This window comes from Lepidochelys kempii, chromosome 7 (assembly GCF_965140265.1).
Source record: "Lepidochelys kempii isolate rLepKem1 chromosome 7, rLepKem1.hap2, whole genome shotgun sequence".
Taxonomy (NCBI): Eukaryota; Metazoa; Chordata; order Testudines; family Cheloniidae; genus Lepidochelys; species Lepidochelys kempii.
The window spans coordinates 79,133,871-79,152,912 of record NC_133262.1 but is presented as its reverse complement, the minus strand read 5'-3'; the positions used below and the strand labels follow the sequence as shown (position 1 = coordinate 79,152,912).

Genomic DNA, 19,042 nt, shown 5'->3' with positions numbered 1-19,042 from the left:
TGAATCAATAAAACTTTGTTTTGAAGAAAGCATTGTCACTATCTACCACCCTCATCTCTAAGAAGGAAGTATAAGGGAGGGCAAACTCTGGCTGCCAACTGCTGGTAAACAGGGATGCTATAATTGGGAGACTCACCATATAAGTAGGGTGAATCACAGATTATGGGTCTGGCCTTTAGAAGGATGGCTATGGAAAGACTGAGCAAGGGGGTCACAGATATGGCTTACTTTGGAACAATGACACTATGTAAATATAGAACAGTGATTTCCAGAAGGTAATTCACAAAATACTGGTACAATCTAGGATTTATTTAAACGTTAAGAATATTTGGCCACTGTTTACCACTATTCATTACTTTTGCCCTTGCACTTTAAATACATATTTCTGGGACACTGGCATTGCTGAATATAAGCTTAAATCAGCTGCAAAGGTTTTTTGTTTCCTTTAATAATGTCATTGTTTCACTAATTCTGAATTCAGCATAAAATCCTCAAGGTTAGCCAGGACCTGAATTTCTAGTGGAAAACACAACTGAGGGGAAAAAACAAAACAAATTCCTTAAAAGAGCAAACTTTCAGTGTCTTCAGTATACATCATAAAACAGTAAAAGAAAAAGGTCACAAGCTCTTTTCGGGTCCTTCTCCCAACAGAGCATCAAGCATGGTAAGTAGTACCTTTATTAGTGAGAAGGGCACTCATTTATGGCCTACTCCCGGTAACACTTTGTTCTTCTCAGTAGAGAACAGTGTCTGCTGGATCAGGCCCAGAAGCAGTTGTCTACACTAGAGAAATTCTCTGAACTTCCCACCATTGCTACAGCTGCTTCATCTCAGTCAGTGTTAGCAATGCTGATTTGCCATCTGACACCACTTAACATTGTCATGTTTTCTATGGTTAAATAGATTTCACACCACGTAAGGGATATTTGAAAGCAGACAAGATTAAATAGTTTTAAATGCGAGTTGAGAAGAAATAGGAGATACATACTTGGTACATACATCAAGGAGCATGCTACCTGAAATTCCATTGTCATGAGTCCTTGTTCAGTAAAAGCTGTGCACGTTTGAATTCTAACAGAAGAGATCCCCAGGTCGCAAGAATGAACTCAACATGTACTGCCAATAACTAAAGTAATGATGGAAACAATCAACGAACGAAGCTTCACAACACAGCAAAATTAAGTTAGCAAGGTTTTTCATTTGGGATAAGGAGAGGGCATGCAGCAGTAACTTTTAAATGTTATACAGCACCCCCTACTGGTTAATCTGTGAAACTTTATTTTGACTTCAAAGATAACTCTTTACCTTTGTCAGATGAAAAGCATGGGTGCCATTTCAGATTTGGGGAATGGGGGGGACTTCAACCATGATGCCAGGGGCTACTTAGGAACCTGAAAATTCTCAAAGATTTTTTGCGTGCGTGCGCAGATAGCTAATTTCTAAGTTGTCAGGAGCATTGTATTGAACTCCTATATAAAGAAAAAAAAAGTATGACCACCACTTAAAGCCATATTGTAAATTTATATGAAGTTTAGAACAGGCAGGTGATAACACAGCAAGATATTCCCAAGCCCTAACCTTGAGGTATCAGCTTTGGAGCCTTAACACATATCAGAAACACAAGCTTGATACTTCAAACACTCTTTAGTAGAGAGAAAAAAAAAATTGCTTACCCCTGCAATTATTTTTAAATGCAGTGGAGGACAGATCTGAAGCAACTCAGTGCACCTACTTAGTGGAAAAGTAGATGGAGATTTTAAGTATGAACAGGAATGTCAAATTGACAACTTGTTTAAAAAAATACACAAAGTAGGGACATTTAAATAGTTTAATCAAAAATAAAGGAGTCTTCATCCAAATCAAAGACACTTGGAATTGGAAGGTCTATTTAAAAGTCAAACTCCTGTTGGATCCCAACCATAACCCAGTGAGAATAATTAGTAGTAACCTCCAGGGCCTGAGCATGGAATCTCCGGTTATGAAGCTAAGTGATTTATTACTATTGTCTAGATTACAGTTCAGACAAACTATATTTAAACCACATTACATACTAGTAAAGGGTTACTGTAATCATAGGCTACAAATAAAGACTTCTATCAATTAATGTTTTTCAAAGTATGTCACTGGAGGAAAATAAAGCTTTGCTTTCTGATCTAAATGAGCTAAACTTGCCAGTTATAACTTTGCTAACTTCAGTGGAATACTCAGACCAATATTGTTAATTAATAAACAAAACAGTCTTCAAAGAGTCTCAAAATTATTTTACAAAAGTTTATTTCCTGTTTTCTAATAGCCTTGGAAAATATTAAAATCAAATTTCTTTCCCGCTATGTTTGATTTGTATATTTCACTCAACTTGGCTAATGAAAACAGCTGTGTTCATTGCCTGTTTATGTATCTATCCTCTAGTTCTTTCACAATACTATAATTTCGAGTTGCAAACATGACATGGAGAATGTGTGAATGGGAACAAAAAACAGCTTTGTGTGTCTGTGTGTGTATATATAAACATTTGTTAATGTTAGGTTTGGTATACAAATAATTTTAAGCAAACCTACAATATATATGGAGACTAGACTGATTTTTTTTTAACTGACATCCTACCAAAGATATTGGTAGCAGTCTTAGGGGAAGGTGATTTATGCACCTCATTGAGTAGGGCATATTAAGGAATCTCCATGCTACACACTAACTTGCCAATTTCAGGCCTAATTCCCCCTTTCTAGTCCCATCTGACTGATGCCAGCAGGCTGGAATCAGTTCCCTAACTATCCTGCTTAGAAAGGTGTTCACCTCCTGACTTCCCAGTCAATGGCTCGACTTCACCACAAGAGCCTCCCAAATGCCAGAGAGGTTCAGCACTGCTTCTAGCCATCCCAAGGAGGCCAAGGATGAGTACCCTGAGCTGGTGTACCGGGGAGATACTGGCACTGCTTTGGCACCCCAAGTGCACCATACAGACACCACTGAATGAGGGATGGGGAGCGCCGGGTCATAGGGAGCATGAGAGCAATTGGAGCCCCACATAGGTCTCTTCACCCAGGAGAGCCCGAGGAACCCTGTGCCTGGGTTGACAGAGGTGCTTCCACAAGTGCAAAGCTGGCTTGGCTGCGAAGTACCAGGCTCTCTCTGTACTGAGCCAACCAGGGAGACGCCCCCTTGGCCACACCACTGGCCAGACTTCTACCTTTTTCAGAGGACTCCTTAAGGTGTAATGCTCCTGTGTGTACAAGTGGCCTCTTTCCCCAGAGGCTCCAGATGCATGGCTCAAGCTGACTACCTGCGGCTGGAACCAAGCGGAACCAGCCAGAGCTCAACTTGCTCAACTCCCCATGTGCCAACGGGCCCAGCCCCACTAAGCCATGGCAGGGGCAGCACAGGAGGAAACATGTTGCAGCTGCCTCCCAGTGCTGCTTCCCACCAGGCAACTGCAGCCATAAATGTGGTCTGGGAAGGCAAGGGTGGGGCACTGCCTGGAGTCACCTTGCTCTTCATATGCCTCCTTATGCCCTAGTATGTGAGGGAGAGGAGTATGCTGTCCGAGGAAGTTGACAGATCTGTGACTTCTGAATTTGCATGTAAAATTATCGGATATGAAATAAAACTTGGGGGGCAAGTGCCCTCCCCCCCTCTGTAAATGGTGCCCCTACATAAAAGCAGCTTCAAAAGAAAAAGGAGTAGGAATGAAAGGCTTTAAGTATGTTAGTTAAAATGACGTTTAATTCAAAAAAATCCACTTGAATATCCTAATTGATAGAATACCTGAGTAGACTTGCAGTTTAAAAACCAAAAAAACCCCAACCCTGACATTTCCTCATCAGATAACTACTCATTTTGTTTACACACTTAAAAATGTTTTACCTATTTCAAGTCCACATTAATGGAACAACAAGCTTTTATGCACACAATAGCGTCCTATCTCTCTCAAATTAGGCACTCCAAAAATATTAAGTGACAATTTAACCATACATCAAACATTCTTTAAGGAGCTCCCTACAGTTAGTGTGTGGTTTCAGATGAGGAATTTATAATAAAAGTACAAACAAGTTAGTTTCTAGTAAGTCTGCAGTTTATTTTACATTGTTTTTAAAAGTCATACTTACGGTAACATACGCATTGCATCCTGCTCAGAAAGTAGAATTTACAAAAGAATTTCAAGAGAAGTGGATTAGTGTTTAAAAAGCGCTCTAGAATACAAATATGTAAACAAGTTGACAGTAATTTAATTTTACAATAAAAAAAGTTAAAGCTTTTATTTCATGATTTTTAAAGCTACTATCTTTAGTCTCAATGCAGACTAATTTGGGGGTTCTTGTAGCATTGCAGAATGCAAGTTCTTGAAAATGTTACAATATTCCCTTCACAAACATGCATCCTTTACAGAAAAAATATTTTCAAAAAATACTGAAGTCCCAACTGATAAAATCAAAATAAAAAAATATAAAATGCATCTAGTCATGAAATCACTGCTAAATACTGTAACATTTACCTTGTCATTCTGTAAACCAAATTTTTCAGTTTTTCCTATAGTGCTTATCAACTTAAGTTCATTTATGTTTGAGGTGTTCAAGATATCCGGTCATCTGATAGGCAGGGAAGTAACAAATAAAATAGTCTACACAGGTAATTGCTTTGCTTTCATGGTTTGCATTAAGTTTTTCAAAGACGCTTATCAACAGTTCACTCTTTAGACTTCTATTAGTGTTTGTACATGTGACCAAGATGAATCCATTAAACATTAATACAAAGTTCAAACATTTTCCAAAATGTATGTTGCTTCTCTGGCTAATCTTGTTTCATCTGGTTTTCAAATCTTGCATAAATTGTGATTTTAAGTAACTAACATTACAAATACTGTAGATGGCAGACAAGTCCAGAGTTCCCTGAAAATGCTTTCTTCTTTATACCATATTTGGGTTATTCGGTTTATATATTTTAATTTGCATATTGATAGAATAAAGTGCTAGTTTCCTCAGAAGTGGACTTAGATTTCTCAAAAAATGTTAAATAAAAATGTAATAGCTAGAACTGTACAGATCATGTTCAACATTACTCAAACCAAATCCTCAAGATACTCTGCCACCAATGTTTGAAAGACTGCACAATATTTCAGATAATTGGTTGACACAGTTTATCTAGCATGGTAACAGGACAGCCAATAAATAGGTATAGTTTGGTTAAACAATGACTAACAGGACAACGAGCCTACACTTTTGAAGAGTGTAAACTCAAGGAGTGAGAAATTTACCACTGAGTCATGATTAAAAAAAGATTAATTTAACAGAGAAAAGCATAGGCTGTCAGGAATGACTAGGCAGTAAAAGCTGTTAGATTGAAAAACAGTCCGACAAGAAACAGTCTGAAACAATTAAAATTAGATAGAACAGCATGCAAATACCTTAATTAACATGGGGCTAAGGTTGCCAGCATCCCCATCCTGTAATTCTCATCCCCTTCCAGGATAATTTAATTTCCAGAACTCAAACACTGGAAAACCAGGAATGCAGACAATCGGCTTCTGTTCAGCAGCACAGCACAATGAGTTACTCAGGGCACATCTGCACTACAGACTTAAGTTGACCAAAGTCTGTAAGTTGACTTAACATAGAAAAATTACCATGGTGGCTGATGTCCACACTACCCTCCTTCTGTCAGTGGTGCGCACCTTCACTTGGAGCACTTCCACCAACTGAAGAGGGGCAGTGTGGGGAGCTGAGCCAGGGAGCCTAGCTGCCCCCGGGCTCTCAGCTGGGAGCAGGGAGCAGCTGCCCAGCTTTTCGCCTATCCGCTCACGACTGAGAGCCGGGGCCAGGCTTCTTCGCTCCCTGAGTGGGGAGCAGGGAGGCCCAGGCAAGAGCCAGGCTTTCTTGTCAATTTCACGGCCCAGCATGGAGCCATGAAATTGACAAGACAGCCAACAGCACATGTAAGTAATCCAGTGTCTACACAGGGATTGTGTTGCCCTAACTACACGGACATAAGTGCTATGCCTCTCATGGAGGTGGTATTATTATGTCAGTGTAGTAGGGCACTTACATCGGCGGAACAGGGCTGTAGCGTGTACACTGACATAATTAGGTTGATGTAAGCTGCCTTAGGTCGACTTAACTGTATAACATAGCCCAGGCCTCAGATGAGCAAACCCCACATCACTCTGCGTTGAGTGAGACTATGAACACAGCTAAAGTACCTTCTTACTGAAGTGCTAAACACAAAATGCTCATTCAGTGGTGTAGTGCTAATCAAGTTCTGTTGCAAGTGCAATATGTTATTAAAGTATTTAAATAAGAGGAAGCAAATATGGTAGAAAAGTGATTGAGCCATACTAAGAAAGAGGAGTGAGTAGCAAAACACTGAGAATGGGATGAGAGGCAAAAAAAGAAAGTGTACCCCCACTACATTTTGTATCTTCAATGGAATAATTATTGGGCCACAAGACCACTTTATTATAATATAAATGTCTGGCTAAATCCTTTTATGGTTGAGATTTTCAAACCAATGTGTCTAAACGTCTGTAGAGATACCTGAATTACAGAAGAAATGCTGCAAAAATGATCTGTGAAGTTACTGAGCTTGGCAAGTCAAGTAAGCCACAGAGAAACCAACTTTAATGGTACCATGTGTAACAAACTATGTGTCATGCATATGGCTGTGCAATTGTGTTTCAGAGTCTAAGCTTTAATTTAAAAAAGTCTCTAGCCCTTAAAATCGCGAAGATCCTTAAAATGTGAAGAGGATGTGAACTGATGGAGTAATTATGTGTGCGTAGGGAGACCACCTGAAACTTCAAATTTGAAAAGTGAGAATGCCAGCAGCTGTCCCAAAAGATGCTCGCACTAGTGGAGCTGCTCTGCTGGCAGTTACAGTAGGAATAAGAAAAATTCTAGCTAAAACAAGTAGACTGCACTGGGCCAGTAGAGGGGGTTGCTACTGAATGGGGGAGTGAGGGGTTCCAGAAAGAAATGTGATTTTACTGCCCTCTTACAGTCTCTACTTGCTGTATTTCTCTCGTATCTGGGAGAAGGTGCAGGGCAGGAAGTTTTTGGAAGTGATCCTATGACATACCTTCCTTTAAATTGAGAGTGACACTTCTGTCAACACTCAATACATTTTAAATTCCATTTAATTTTTAAACATAGTATTTTCCTTCCATCCCTACTGGCTACAGAGATATTTGTATAAAAAACTCACAATAGTATTTTCCTTCCATCCCTATTGGTTAGAGATATTTGTATAAAGGATTTTTAAAATTAAATAAAATCATGATGTCAATTGGGTTACAACATTCCTGACTGAATCAGCAAGAAGACAGTCTTGAAAAGAGCTATTTATACACAAATATCTTAATAACTTCAGGAATAATGAAAAGTATATATCTTAAACATTTGTCAGAACTCAAGTTTGATATCTAAAAGCTATTCTGAAAAAGAATATTGTAAAATAAGCCTTAGCAAAAACCTATAATCTAGGGCCTGAACAGTCCATCAGATGTGACTGCATTACTCCCATTCATTTCAATGGCAGTTGTACCACACAACTGATAAGTTGATCATATCCCCGATATCTAGCAGATGCTGCAAATTTGTATCTACCACAATTTAAAATTGAGAACTGGCTATTAGTCATAAATCACTTTACATCTGAATGTGCTGGAGAAAGTACTCCTCCTAAAACACAAAAGGCACCTGATGAAATTCTTTAAAGGTTAGTAGCAGTTATCTACAGCATCTTCCGTGTGCTTAAGTAACCAAGAGTAAGATGTGGTAATACAAGGATTAAATTGCTGCCATTTAAAAATACATTGGTGAAATCTGATTTTTTTTTTAAATCACTAACATTACATGGTTATTGTTTTACAGCTGTAGAAATATGCAAAACTGTTGTACAGATATCAAAGTGCACCTATTAATATTTAAAATATTAGGAAATAAGGTGTAAAAAGTTCTTTTAAGGACATACCAAATATAATTGGCCTTTCCTTTTTCCTTTCCCCACCTTCATTCAACTGTCCTCTAAAACTGTACATTTTTACACAATTATGAAAGCTTTTTCAGGAATCCTGGTTTAGAAACAAATTCAAGTATACCTATTTTTGCATTGTAAACTAGGAAACACTATGGGCTTAAGTTTTGTAAGAGCTAAACACCATAAAGTTCAACTGATGTTAATGGAATTTGCAGCTGTTCAGTTACCTTTGAGAAAAATCAGGCTTTGTTTCTGGCATTCATTAAATTCTTACAAAGTTTAATGAGTGCAGAAACCTAGGATTTTTCCTAGCCACATTTAACTATCAAGTCAAAATGATCATAGAATCATCGAATCTCAGGGTTGGAAGGGACCTCAGGAGGTCATCTAGTCCAACCCCCTGCTCAAAGCAGGACCAATCCCCAATTTTTGCCCCAGATCCCTAAATGGCCCCCTCAAGGGCTCACAACCCTGGGTGTAGCAGGCCAATGCTCAAACACTGAGCTATCCCTCCCTCCCATGATAAGCTATTAAAGATTAGAAGCATTTTATACAGCTATTTAGACTGATAAAAATTAGTCCTACCACCATGCTTAAAGTTTTTATATATACACACAAATCCTGAACACATGATGTGCGAAGTAAAGTTACTTGTAGTACAGCAGTTTTGTCTTTAAAGTGTAGTACACTTAAAAATACACCGTAGGCCTCTTCTTTACTTTATATTTTAATGAGCCGTACCGTATCTGAAAGAGAAAGTGGCGTTAGAAATCAAGTGTTACCATTTAAGTTGCATAAAAATTACCAAGACAAAAGGTGATCTTTTTAAAAAAACAAACATTTGTTATGATTCAACTTCAGCATATTTCAATTCAGTTGCCACAACCAGGTATTAAATAGGATTAGACCACTTGATACAGGACTAGATTAAATAAATTCATCCAGCTATCACAGGGGCGGGCAAACGTTTTGGCCTGATGGCCACATCGGGTTTCCAAAATTGTATGGAGGGCTGGTTAGGGGAGGCTGTCTCCCCGCAAACAGCCAGGTGTGGCCCAGCCCTGGCCTCCTATCTGACCCCCCTGCTTCTCACCCCCTGATGGCTGCCCTGGGACTCCTGCCTCACCCAACCCCCCCGTCCCCTGACAGCCCCCTGGGACCCCTGCTCCATCCACCACCCCTGGACTCCCCATTCCTGACTGCCCCCGCCCCCGGACCCCTGCCCCATCCAACCCCCGTTCCCTGCCCTCTGACCGCCCCGACCCCTATCCACACCCCCGACCCCTGACCACAGCCCCCAAACTCCCCTGCCCTCTATCCAACCCCCCGGCCCCCTTACCGCACTGCCTGGAGCACTGGTGGCTGGCGGTGCTACAGCCACGCTGCCCAGAGCGCCAGGTCAGGCTGCGGCTCTGCAACTGCGCTGCCCGGCCGCCCAGAGCATTGCGCCGACGGCACAGCGCACTGAGGCTGCGGGGGAAGGGGAACAGCAGGGGAGGGGCCAGGGACTACCCTCGCAGGCCAGGAGCTCAGGCGCCGGGCAGGAGGGTCCCCACAGCCCAGATGTGGCCCGCAGGCCATAGTTTGCCCACTTCTGAGCTATCATGACAGGGACTGAACATGTTACTTGTTAAGATCTTACAGCAGTCATGAAATTCCCAGAGAGTGGTTTACAGAATGTGCCCTTCTGCCCAGGAGCCTCTTGTATGGGATTCTGATAGTACAAAACAGAACTTATATATATGTAGGGTTACTAGGAAGTTGTCTGAGGAGGCAGGATGCCAGTACCCAGCTGTTTATCTCGCCTGATTCCACCAATGCTATTACACGCCTTACCCAAGGTTAGGTAGAGGTTGGGGCATAGAGGACTAGCTGATTGAAAGTCAGCAAGACCAAGATACATTGGCAGGCTGGAGAAGTAACCAGAATATATACCCTCTTACTTGTGGTTATGTACTGGCCATCTAATATTAAAATGCATTGCCTGGTGACACTGCTGGACGCTCAGCTGATGTTACATAGCCATCCAGTAGCGAGAATATTTATTTCAGCTACAGCTGGCTTGAAACATGGAGCCATTTGTTTTGTATAAAGAACCTGCTGTTGCCATCCATGCATCTGTTACCTCCAACTCAGATTATTGCAGCAGGCTTTACTTGGAGCTTCATCTTAAATAAACTCAGAAGCTAAAGTGTAAAATGGCATAGTCCATAGCAGCTCACTCGGTAAAAAGGTATTTGGAAACACAATGCCAGTACTCTAGGATCCGCTCTGGCTGCATCTTGATTTCCAGACAGAATTTAGAGTGATGTTCTGAGTTACAAAGCCCTAAATTACCTGGGATGTGTATATGTGAGAGACTGCCTTTCCCCCTTTTGTTCTGGTGCTCGAGCATGAGACGGGGCTGTCAGCCAGGCATTCTCCATGAGGGGCCCTCAGCTTAGAAAGCTACTCTTTCCCTTTCCCACCTCCATTTGCATCTAGAACAGGCCAAAATTTGTTGACCTTCAGGATGTGCTGAAAAACCCAGACTTCTGAATGGCAGAAATGTTGTTGTGAAGAGGGCTGCCATGTGTGTTTACGTTGCAGTATTACTGGTTTGTAATTTGTTTGATGATGCTCCTGGTTTCCCATTGTATCTTTAAATCTGTGTGAAGAACATGTAGAGCCCTACATAGGATCTTTTTTTCCTCTTTGCGTTATAAATCGAAGTACAGTGTTTATTGGCACTTGTTCAAAGTATCCATAGGATACAACAAAAATGTGAATGGTCCTATCCCTTATAGGATCCCTGTATGCATAGTGAGGGGCTGTATTGGTGTATCAACCACACCTCAAGTGAGATGTCATGACAGTAGGCTCCCTCCCTCCAAGCTGTTTCTAGACTCTGGGCCTGTAGTTCCACCATTACTATGATAATTACACATTTGAGAGATGATGCTCAGAGATAAAGAGCTTAATCTCTTTTATTCAATTATATTTATATGTTCAGTAAGTTTTTTCCCTTTGTCTTGTATAGTTGACGAGCTTATTCTTCTCTCGTTTCCCTTTAGAAGACAAACAGGAATGGTAGCTTTTGGGAACGTAAGTACACCTGTTGTGTTCCACATTCCACTTACAATTTAGAACCACCCTATGTCCTTTATAAATAAAATATTCTGATCTCTTGGACTATTATATTTGCAAATTACATTGTCATTAATGGAATGCAATACTTTCAAGTAAAACGCTGCACTTGCCTCTTTATGACCTTTAATACTTTTCACAGATTTCATGCTTTGTGATCGTCGGAGACCCCTCTGAGCAAACATCTCATCTTCTGAATGAGTCCCCTCCATTTCCTCATCTGTTTTATCATCTCCAGAATCTTTTTTCAATGGAATTCTGTAACCTAAAATAAAGCACATCAGGCAAAAGTTTGTATGCCATAAGTCTGTATAAATAGCGGTAGCACAAACTTTAAAGTAAGTATTTGTAGAGAGTGCAAATGAGGACATTCAGGAAAGTTAAAGCTGTTTCTTAACTCAGAGGCTATAAGAGCTTTTCAATTTACTGAATTTTGCTGAAAAAACATGAAAATTTAGTCCATTTTAGCATGTACATTCTTTATTCATCTAAAACACAAATCATAGCTATGTGGAAAATCCATCAATTGTCAATCTGCCATCTGTTTCAAGATAGGAGGGCAAACAATAGTACACTATAAAAATGTCAGGCAGCGCAAAAGCCACTCATTGGCCCTTAAAACTAATCCTTAAAACTATGCTGGCCATGATACAGTGATCTCCTTTAAGTTGTCTCCACTGGCAGTGTAATTGTTTATATAGTGAAAATCAAAGCTACCCTACTACCATTTGCTGTTTTCCTGGAGGAGTTTTCTTGAATCATTGCAGTTTGGGATTAACACCAAATACTGCACACACATGGCAAGTACAGAGCTACCTTTTAAGAAATACTTGAAGTTTCAAATCAGTTTTTTTTTATTGCTGTTTTAAGGGGACATTTTTTAAATGAGCTATTTCAATTTTCAGATAAAAAAATCCTTTATGTAGCACATCCTGAATAGAGAAAAACCTACCATGGTTAAATGACAAGGTTCCAGAGATTGTTCAAGACAGACAGACAGGTATCCTTAAGAAAATGGAAATGCAGTCCTAATAAAGCCAATAGAAAGCAGCGTAAACTATGGCAGGCAAAAAGTAAGATGGAAGGTAGAAGGGCTACAACAGAACTTGAATAGTCAAAAATATAAAAGAAGAAATTATGTCCGGAAAAACAAACAGTTACCTACCTTTTCGTTACTGTTGTTCTTTGAGATGTGTTGCTTATATCCATTCCAAGTGGATGTGTGCGTGCCCCTAGCGGTACCAGTCAGGTCAGCTTAGATGTCCCCTGGAGTCACGTTGTCATGGTGCCGCATATAGGTAGGTCCCTGCCAACCTGCTGCCTCCTCAGTTCCTTCTTGTCGGAGGCTCCAACAGAGGGGAAAGCGGGTGGGTCTTGGAATGGAAACAAGCAACATATCTCGAAGAATAACAGTTACAAAAAGGTAAGTGACTGTGTTTTCTTCGAGTGCTGCTTCATGTCGATTCCAAGCAGGTGACTCCCAAGCAGACTGTCAGAGGAGGGTCGGAGCTCATGGATTCGCTGAAAAAGTACCCTTCTGACAAAAACGGAATCATCCCTGGCATGCTGGATGAAAGCTGTATCCTCCCTGGGATGCTGGCATAATGCAAAGTGAATGTGTGGATTGACGGCCAGGTTGCTGCCCTGCACATCTCCTGCATAGAGACTTATGCCAGGAATGCGGCCGAGGAGGCCTGCGTCCTTGTGGAATGCGCTGTTAGCGCTGGGACTGGCACTTTCACCAGGTCTTAAGCTCAAATGCAGAACGTGATCCATGATGAAATTCTTTGGGATGATACAGGGAGACCCTTCATCCTGTCTGCTAGAGCGGCCAAGAGCTGGTTAGACTTTTGGAACTGTTGGGTCCTTTCAGCATAGAAAGCCAGTGCCTGCCTGACATCCAGAGAGTAGAGCCTTTGTTCCCAACTGTAAGCATGTAAAACACTGGGAGGAAGATGTCCTGACTTGCGTGAAACTGAGGTACTACTTTTGGCAGGAAGGCTGGGTGAGGCCGCAACTAGATCTTGTCTTTATAGAATGCCATATATGGAGGCTCGAATGTCAAGGCCTTGAGCTCAGACACCCTCCTGGCTGAAGTTATCACAATCAGGAATGCTACTTTCCACAAGGAGGTAGAGGAGCGAGCATGTTGCTAAGGGCTCAAAGGGAGGTCCCATTAATCTGGAGAGCACCAAGTTAAGGTCCCATATTGATATCAGATGGAAGACTGGAGCATATAACCTGTCTAGGCCCTTGAGAAAATGACCTACCATCGGACCTATCAAAGATCGATCAACCGTCCACCCCGGGTGGAACTCCGAGATGGCTGCCAGATGAACCTTTAAGGATGACACCAGACCTGACTGCTTCAAGTACAACAGACAGTCCAAGATGAAGGGTATTGATGCTTGAATCGGAGATGTGCCCTTTTGTGTCACACAAATCGAAAATCTCTTCCACTTGGCTAAGTAGCTCTAATAGACAGCTTTTGGCTGCCAAGTAGGACCTCCCTGACAGATGCTGAGCATGCCAACTCCATGTGGTTTAGCCAGGAAACTTCCACGCTGTGAGGTGGAGAAACTTGAGGTCGGGACACTGGAGGCAACTGTGGTCTTGAGTGATAAGGTCCAGCACCTATGGCAGGGTGATCGGAGAGGCTACTGACAGTTCCAAGAGTACACCAGTGTTGGAAGGGCCAGGCCAGTGCTATCAGGATGACTGATGCTGTCTCTTCTGACCTGGAGCAGGATCTTGTGAACGAGCGTGTGTGGCGGAAGACATGCATAGAACAGACAGTCCTTCCACGGTGTCCGCATTTGAGCCTAGGCTGTGATTCAGGAAGGAGCAAAACTGCTGACACTTCCTGTTCAGTTTCATCGCAAACAGGTCCACCTGAGGAATTCCCCACCATTGGAAGATGCTGTTCACAATGTCCGGGCGAATCAACCACTTTTGGCTTTGGAAGGATCTGCTGAGGTGGTCCATCAGCTCATTCTAGGATCCCCGAAGTTAAGACACCTCTAGGTGTATTGAGTGAGCTATGCAGAAGTCCCATAGCTGAGGGCTTCCTGACATAAGGGAGGAGAGAGCTCCACCCTGTCTCTTTTATATAAAACAAAGATCGGTGTTGTATTGTCCATCATAACTGATACACACTTGCCCTCCAGGTGGGATTGGAAGGTTTGATAGGCTAAGCAAACCGGTCTCAGCTCTCTGACATTGATATGGAGTGAGTTCTTCTTGGGACCAGAAGCCTTGTGTCCTGAGGGCCCCTAGATGCACATCCCATCCCAACATTGAAGCATCCGTGGCCAGCGACATTGATGGTTACCACCTGGAGAAGGGCACTCCTGCACAACTGCCTGAGGGTTGAGCCACCACTGGACGGATTTAACAACCTGAGTAGAAAGCGAGACTACCCTGTCCAAGCTGTCCCTGCTTGGACAGCATACTGAAGCCAGCCATATGTGCAAGTGGCCATGTTACTGAGCAGCTTCAAGCAGCTCGGTGCTGTCGTGGTGGGGAAAACGCTGAGTCTGATGGGACACATGAAAGCACAACTCTGGCAGGAATGCCCTGGCTTGGGTGGAGTCTAGGCCTGCTCCTATAAACTCTATCCTTTGGTTTGGGGATAGGGTGTACTTGGGCATATCCAGCAATAAACCCAGACATTTGAAGGTCAGTTGCATCAGATGTACATGTGCCTCTACTTGAGCCCTGATGTGGCCCTTGACAAGCCAGTCAATGAGACACAGGAACACCTGTACCTGCCGTCTTCTCAGGAAGGCGGCCACGACTGTCACACATTTGGTGAACACCTGAGGGGCCACTGACAGGCCGAAGGGAAGGACTGTAAACTGTACGATTCACTACAAACCTGAGAAAGTCTCTGAGATGGGACTATCGATACGTGCAAGTATGTGTCCTTCAAGTTCAGGGTGGCATACCAGCCCCCTGGATCCGGGGAGGGGATGATGGTAGCCAAAGAGATCATGCTGAACTTCCATTTCTTCATGAATCTGTCGAGAATGGGTCTCAGACCTTCTTTGGCTTTGGGGTTCAAGAAATATTGGGAGTAAAAACCCTTGCCCCTTAGGTCCTGAAGGACCTCCTCTACCACTCCTGAGACTGGGAGCCTTTGCACCTCCTGCATGAGATTGTTTGTGAGAAGAGTCCCTGAAGAGGGACATGGAAGGGGGATGGGAAGGAGGAGAGAAGCAGAATTGGAGAGAATAGCCCATGTCTACCGTGCAGAGAAAACTCAGCATTCTGAGGTTATCTGGACCCACACAGGATAGAAGTGGGATAGACTGTTCAGAAAACAGGGAGAAGGATCCAGTGACTGGACTGGTGCATCGCCCCTGGGCACACCATCAAAGAGGCATGCTTGGAACCGGAGGACTGCCTCTTCAAGCCCTGGCCTTGATTGATCTGTTATTCCTTCCCTGCTTCCTGGAGAAGTCCTGCTTAGGCTGGGGAGGACAGGAATGCGGGGGAGGTTGGGCCTTAACATGCTTTCTCTGGGTAGCCGGGGTATGCAGTCCCAGGGATTTAAATGTTACCCTTGCATCCTTTAGGCTATGGAGTTTGGAGTCCTTCTGCTCCGAAAACAACCCTGAGCCATCAAAAGAACAGGTCTTGGATTGTCTGGGGAACCTTTGGGGGGAGGCCTGACAGCTGAAGCCACAAACTTCTCATGGCTATGGCGGAGGACATGATTCACGTGGCTGAGTCAGTTGCATACAGGGAGACCTGCAATGAGGTCCTTGCCCCTGACTTGCTCTCCTCCACTGCAGCTGCAAACTCTGTTCTAGAGTCTGTAGGGCTCAGCTCCTTAAACTTCGTCATGCTATCCTATGAATTGAAATTCTAGCAGCTCAAGGTTGCTTGCTGGTTAGCAATCTGAAGCTGGAGCCCGCACTCCCACCCCTGGTGGAGTACACCTTTCTGCTGAAGAGGTCCAGCTTCTTCGAGTCCTTGGATTTTGGAATTGGGCCCTGCTGCCCCTATCTTTCTCTCATTCGCAGCTGCTACCACCAGTGACCTCAGCTGTTGATGAATAAAAAGGTATTCATACTCTTTTGAAAGTACAAAAGATTTCCTTTCTATCCATTTAGCTGTACGTGGGATAGAGGCATGAGTCTGCCACAAGGTCTTAGTGGTGGCCTGGATAGTTTTTATGAGGAGTAATGCCACTCTTGAGGGCCCCTTGGTGCTAAGACGTTCACCATGGGGTCCACTGACTTGACCACTTCCTCGGCCTGGAGACCCATGTTTTGGGCCACCCTGTGCAACAGCTCCATGGGCTCGATTGTCAATGGGGGTGGGCGAGTAGCGCAAAAAGACCACCACCTCTCCACTGCCTCATCGGCAGGACGATGACAAGGATGTCCTGGGCATTATCGGGCCCTTCTGACCCCCAGCTTTCATCCTGCACAGTGCTCTGTTTGGTGCCGGGAATGGTCTCAGTGCCGGCATCTGCACAGGCATCTTCTTCAAGGTCCAAAGCTGTCTTTGTGCCTCATGGTAGGAGAAGGTCCCGGGGCAGTTAAAGGGCATGCCCTTCTGAAGCGACATACTGGGAGCCCCTGGAATACGTACCCTGGGCCTGATGGTATGCCCACGGGGTCCAGAATGGCCATTCCTTGGGCCTCTGCCACTGCACCGGCCACGGTACCATGGTGGGTGGCTTGACCTTCCTATAGTGCCGCCATTCTGAACTTTGCTGGCCACGCCTTGAGTATTAAGACTCTGCCTCGGAGTCCAGTGAGTGACTCCAAGCACAGACACCACAGCGGTGCCAAGTGGGACAGTGCTGGGGAACGGTGCTGGGGGGCAGGAACAGGAAAAGGCGTGCGGTGCTCCATCACTGCTGGCTTGCCCCTGGATGGCGCCATACCTTGTGGTGCCAGAGGTCTTTCTCACCTGGCAGGGGACGGTGGTGCCATCATGGCCGCCTCGAATGTGTCTGGGGTGGAAGGGAGCTCCAACTCCTCCACCTGGCACTCCCTAACAGGAGAGTCCACTGGTGCAAAACTCTACGGACCCCTTCTTGTGCCTCTGGTCAATGCCAACTGTATATGTGGACTTCGGTGCCAGGGAGTGACAGTGATGAGAGTCTCTATGCGTAGAGTCCTTCCTCAGTGCTGTAGCGCCTCTAACAGAGGCCAGTGCACTATGCACAGAGGTGCTGGGTGCCGTGTCCTGCTAGCCTGGAGCCGGTTGGGGACAGAGGGCTGACTCCATGATGAATTGTTTGAGCCTGAAGTCCCTTTCTTTTTCAGTTCCAGGGTGGAATCCTTTGCAGATCCTGCAATGATTTGTTTGATGGGATTCCCCAAGGCACTTCAGGCAGGAATCATGGGGATCACCCTTTGGCATAGGTTTGTGGGAGGTCCTGCACAGTTTAAACCAGGGTTCTCACACTCAATTTATCTTAGGACCAGTGCCAGTCCTCAAACCTTTGCAGAGGGCCAATAATGTCACTCATGCTGCCCAGAACCTGCCCCACAAAACTCCATTCCCCCACAAACTCTGCCCCCAACCTGCCTATGGCTTTAGGAGGGAGTTTGGATGAGGGAGGAGGTCTGGGGTAGGGGATTGGGGTGCAGGCTCTAGGACGGAGTTGGTGCAGAAGGGGTGAGAGGTTGGGCTCTGGGAGGGAGTTTGGATGGGGGAGGGTCTGGGGTGCAGACTCTGGGATGGAGTTTGGGTACTGGGTGCAGGCTCTGGGAGTTTGGGGGGAGGTGTGGGGAGGGGGTGGGGACAGACTGGGAGAGAGTTGGGACAGGAGGGGGTATGTCAGGAGGGGTGGGGTGCAGACTCTGGGAAGGGGTCGGGGGTGCGGCACTTACTTGGGGCTCCAAGACGGGGCGGGCCGGGGGGCCTCCATGTGCTGCTTCCCCAGGCACTGCCCCCGCAGCTTCCCATTGGTCGCAGGAGTGCTCAGGGCAGGGGCAGCACACAGAGGCAGAGCCCCGCCCCACCCCGGGGCCACGGGGGGGGCCAAGAGCCACATGGAGCGAGCAGGAAGAAGCTGCTCAGCTCCGCTGTGCGGCCGATGGTGGGCGGGGCCCCGGGCCATTGTAAATGGCCCAGGGGACACGCCGGGGGTGGGGTGGGGGGGCGCGCGCAGAAGGCAGGGCCAAGGGATAGATTTGACCCCAAAATTGCTGGATCCTCGCGGGCCACATCGGAGAGAGTCTCGGGCTGCAGATGGCCCGTGGACTTGGAGTTTGAGACCCCTGTTTAAACCCTTGGGATCGAGACATACCCTGAACTCCAAGAAGGGAAACTCCCCCCTGAAAATTGGGGGAGGCGAACACAAACTAACTATAACTAATACTAAACTATTTAACGATTTACAGGTTTGGGAGATAAGAGAAATCACTAGAGAACTGCTTGCTGAAGCAAGAGAAACAGGTCCAACGACAGTCACTGGCGGTGGAACTGAGGATGTGGAGGGTTGGTATTGGACTTCTGTGCGGCGCCATGAAGGAGCAACTCCAGGGGGTGCCTCAGCTGACCCAACGGGTACCTTCTGATGACTGTGTATGTGGCATGCGCACACCTACTTGGAATTGACATGAACAGCACTTGAACATACATACATTTTTGGTTAACTGCACTGTTCTTGAGGGTTTAAGAAGGCTTACTTTTTAAATATATGTACTCAACCTTACTGATGTTTTGTATTTGGGAATATATATTTAAAAGAACAACCCACATCACTAGCCTTCCTACCCCAGTATTAAGGGATTTGCAGTTCGAGATCACCTTATAAGATTTAGAACAGGCAAGCTCCTAATACAAATCATTTTTCAAATTTCTGTGCATAGAGGTAAGTGCAAGACATCCTTATCTCTATAAACACAGTGCCAAAACTTGTTTCCACTCAGGTATAGTATCTCCTGTTAGCTACAGAAATAGGATCAAAACTTCTTTAAGAAAA

The 19,042-nt window shown here is 44.5% G+C and overlaps 1 protein-coding gene across 3 annotated transcripts in view; it reads right to left on the bottom strand.

Annotated features, from left to right (window-relative positions):
- Nucleotides 1-7,312: 7,312 nt before the first annotated feature.
- Nucleotides 7,313-19,042, bottom strand: part of REEP3 (receptor accessory protein 3) — a 69,204-nt gene continuing 57,474 nt past the window's right edge. For all 3 annotated transcript variants that reach the window (XM_073353438.1, XM_073353437.1, XM_073353441.1), the window contains 2 exons: nt 11,205-11,356; nt 7,313-8,711 (listed from right to left, as the gene is read on the bottom strand). In XM_073353438.1, the coding sequence (XP_073209539.1) occupies nt 8,655-8,711; nt 11,205-11,356 (209 nt within the window). In that variant the 3' untranslated portion in view covers nt 7,313-8,654. The remainder of the gene's footprint in view (nt 8,712-11,204; nt 11,357-19,042) is intronic.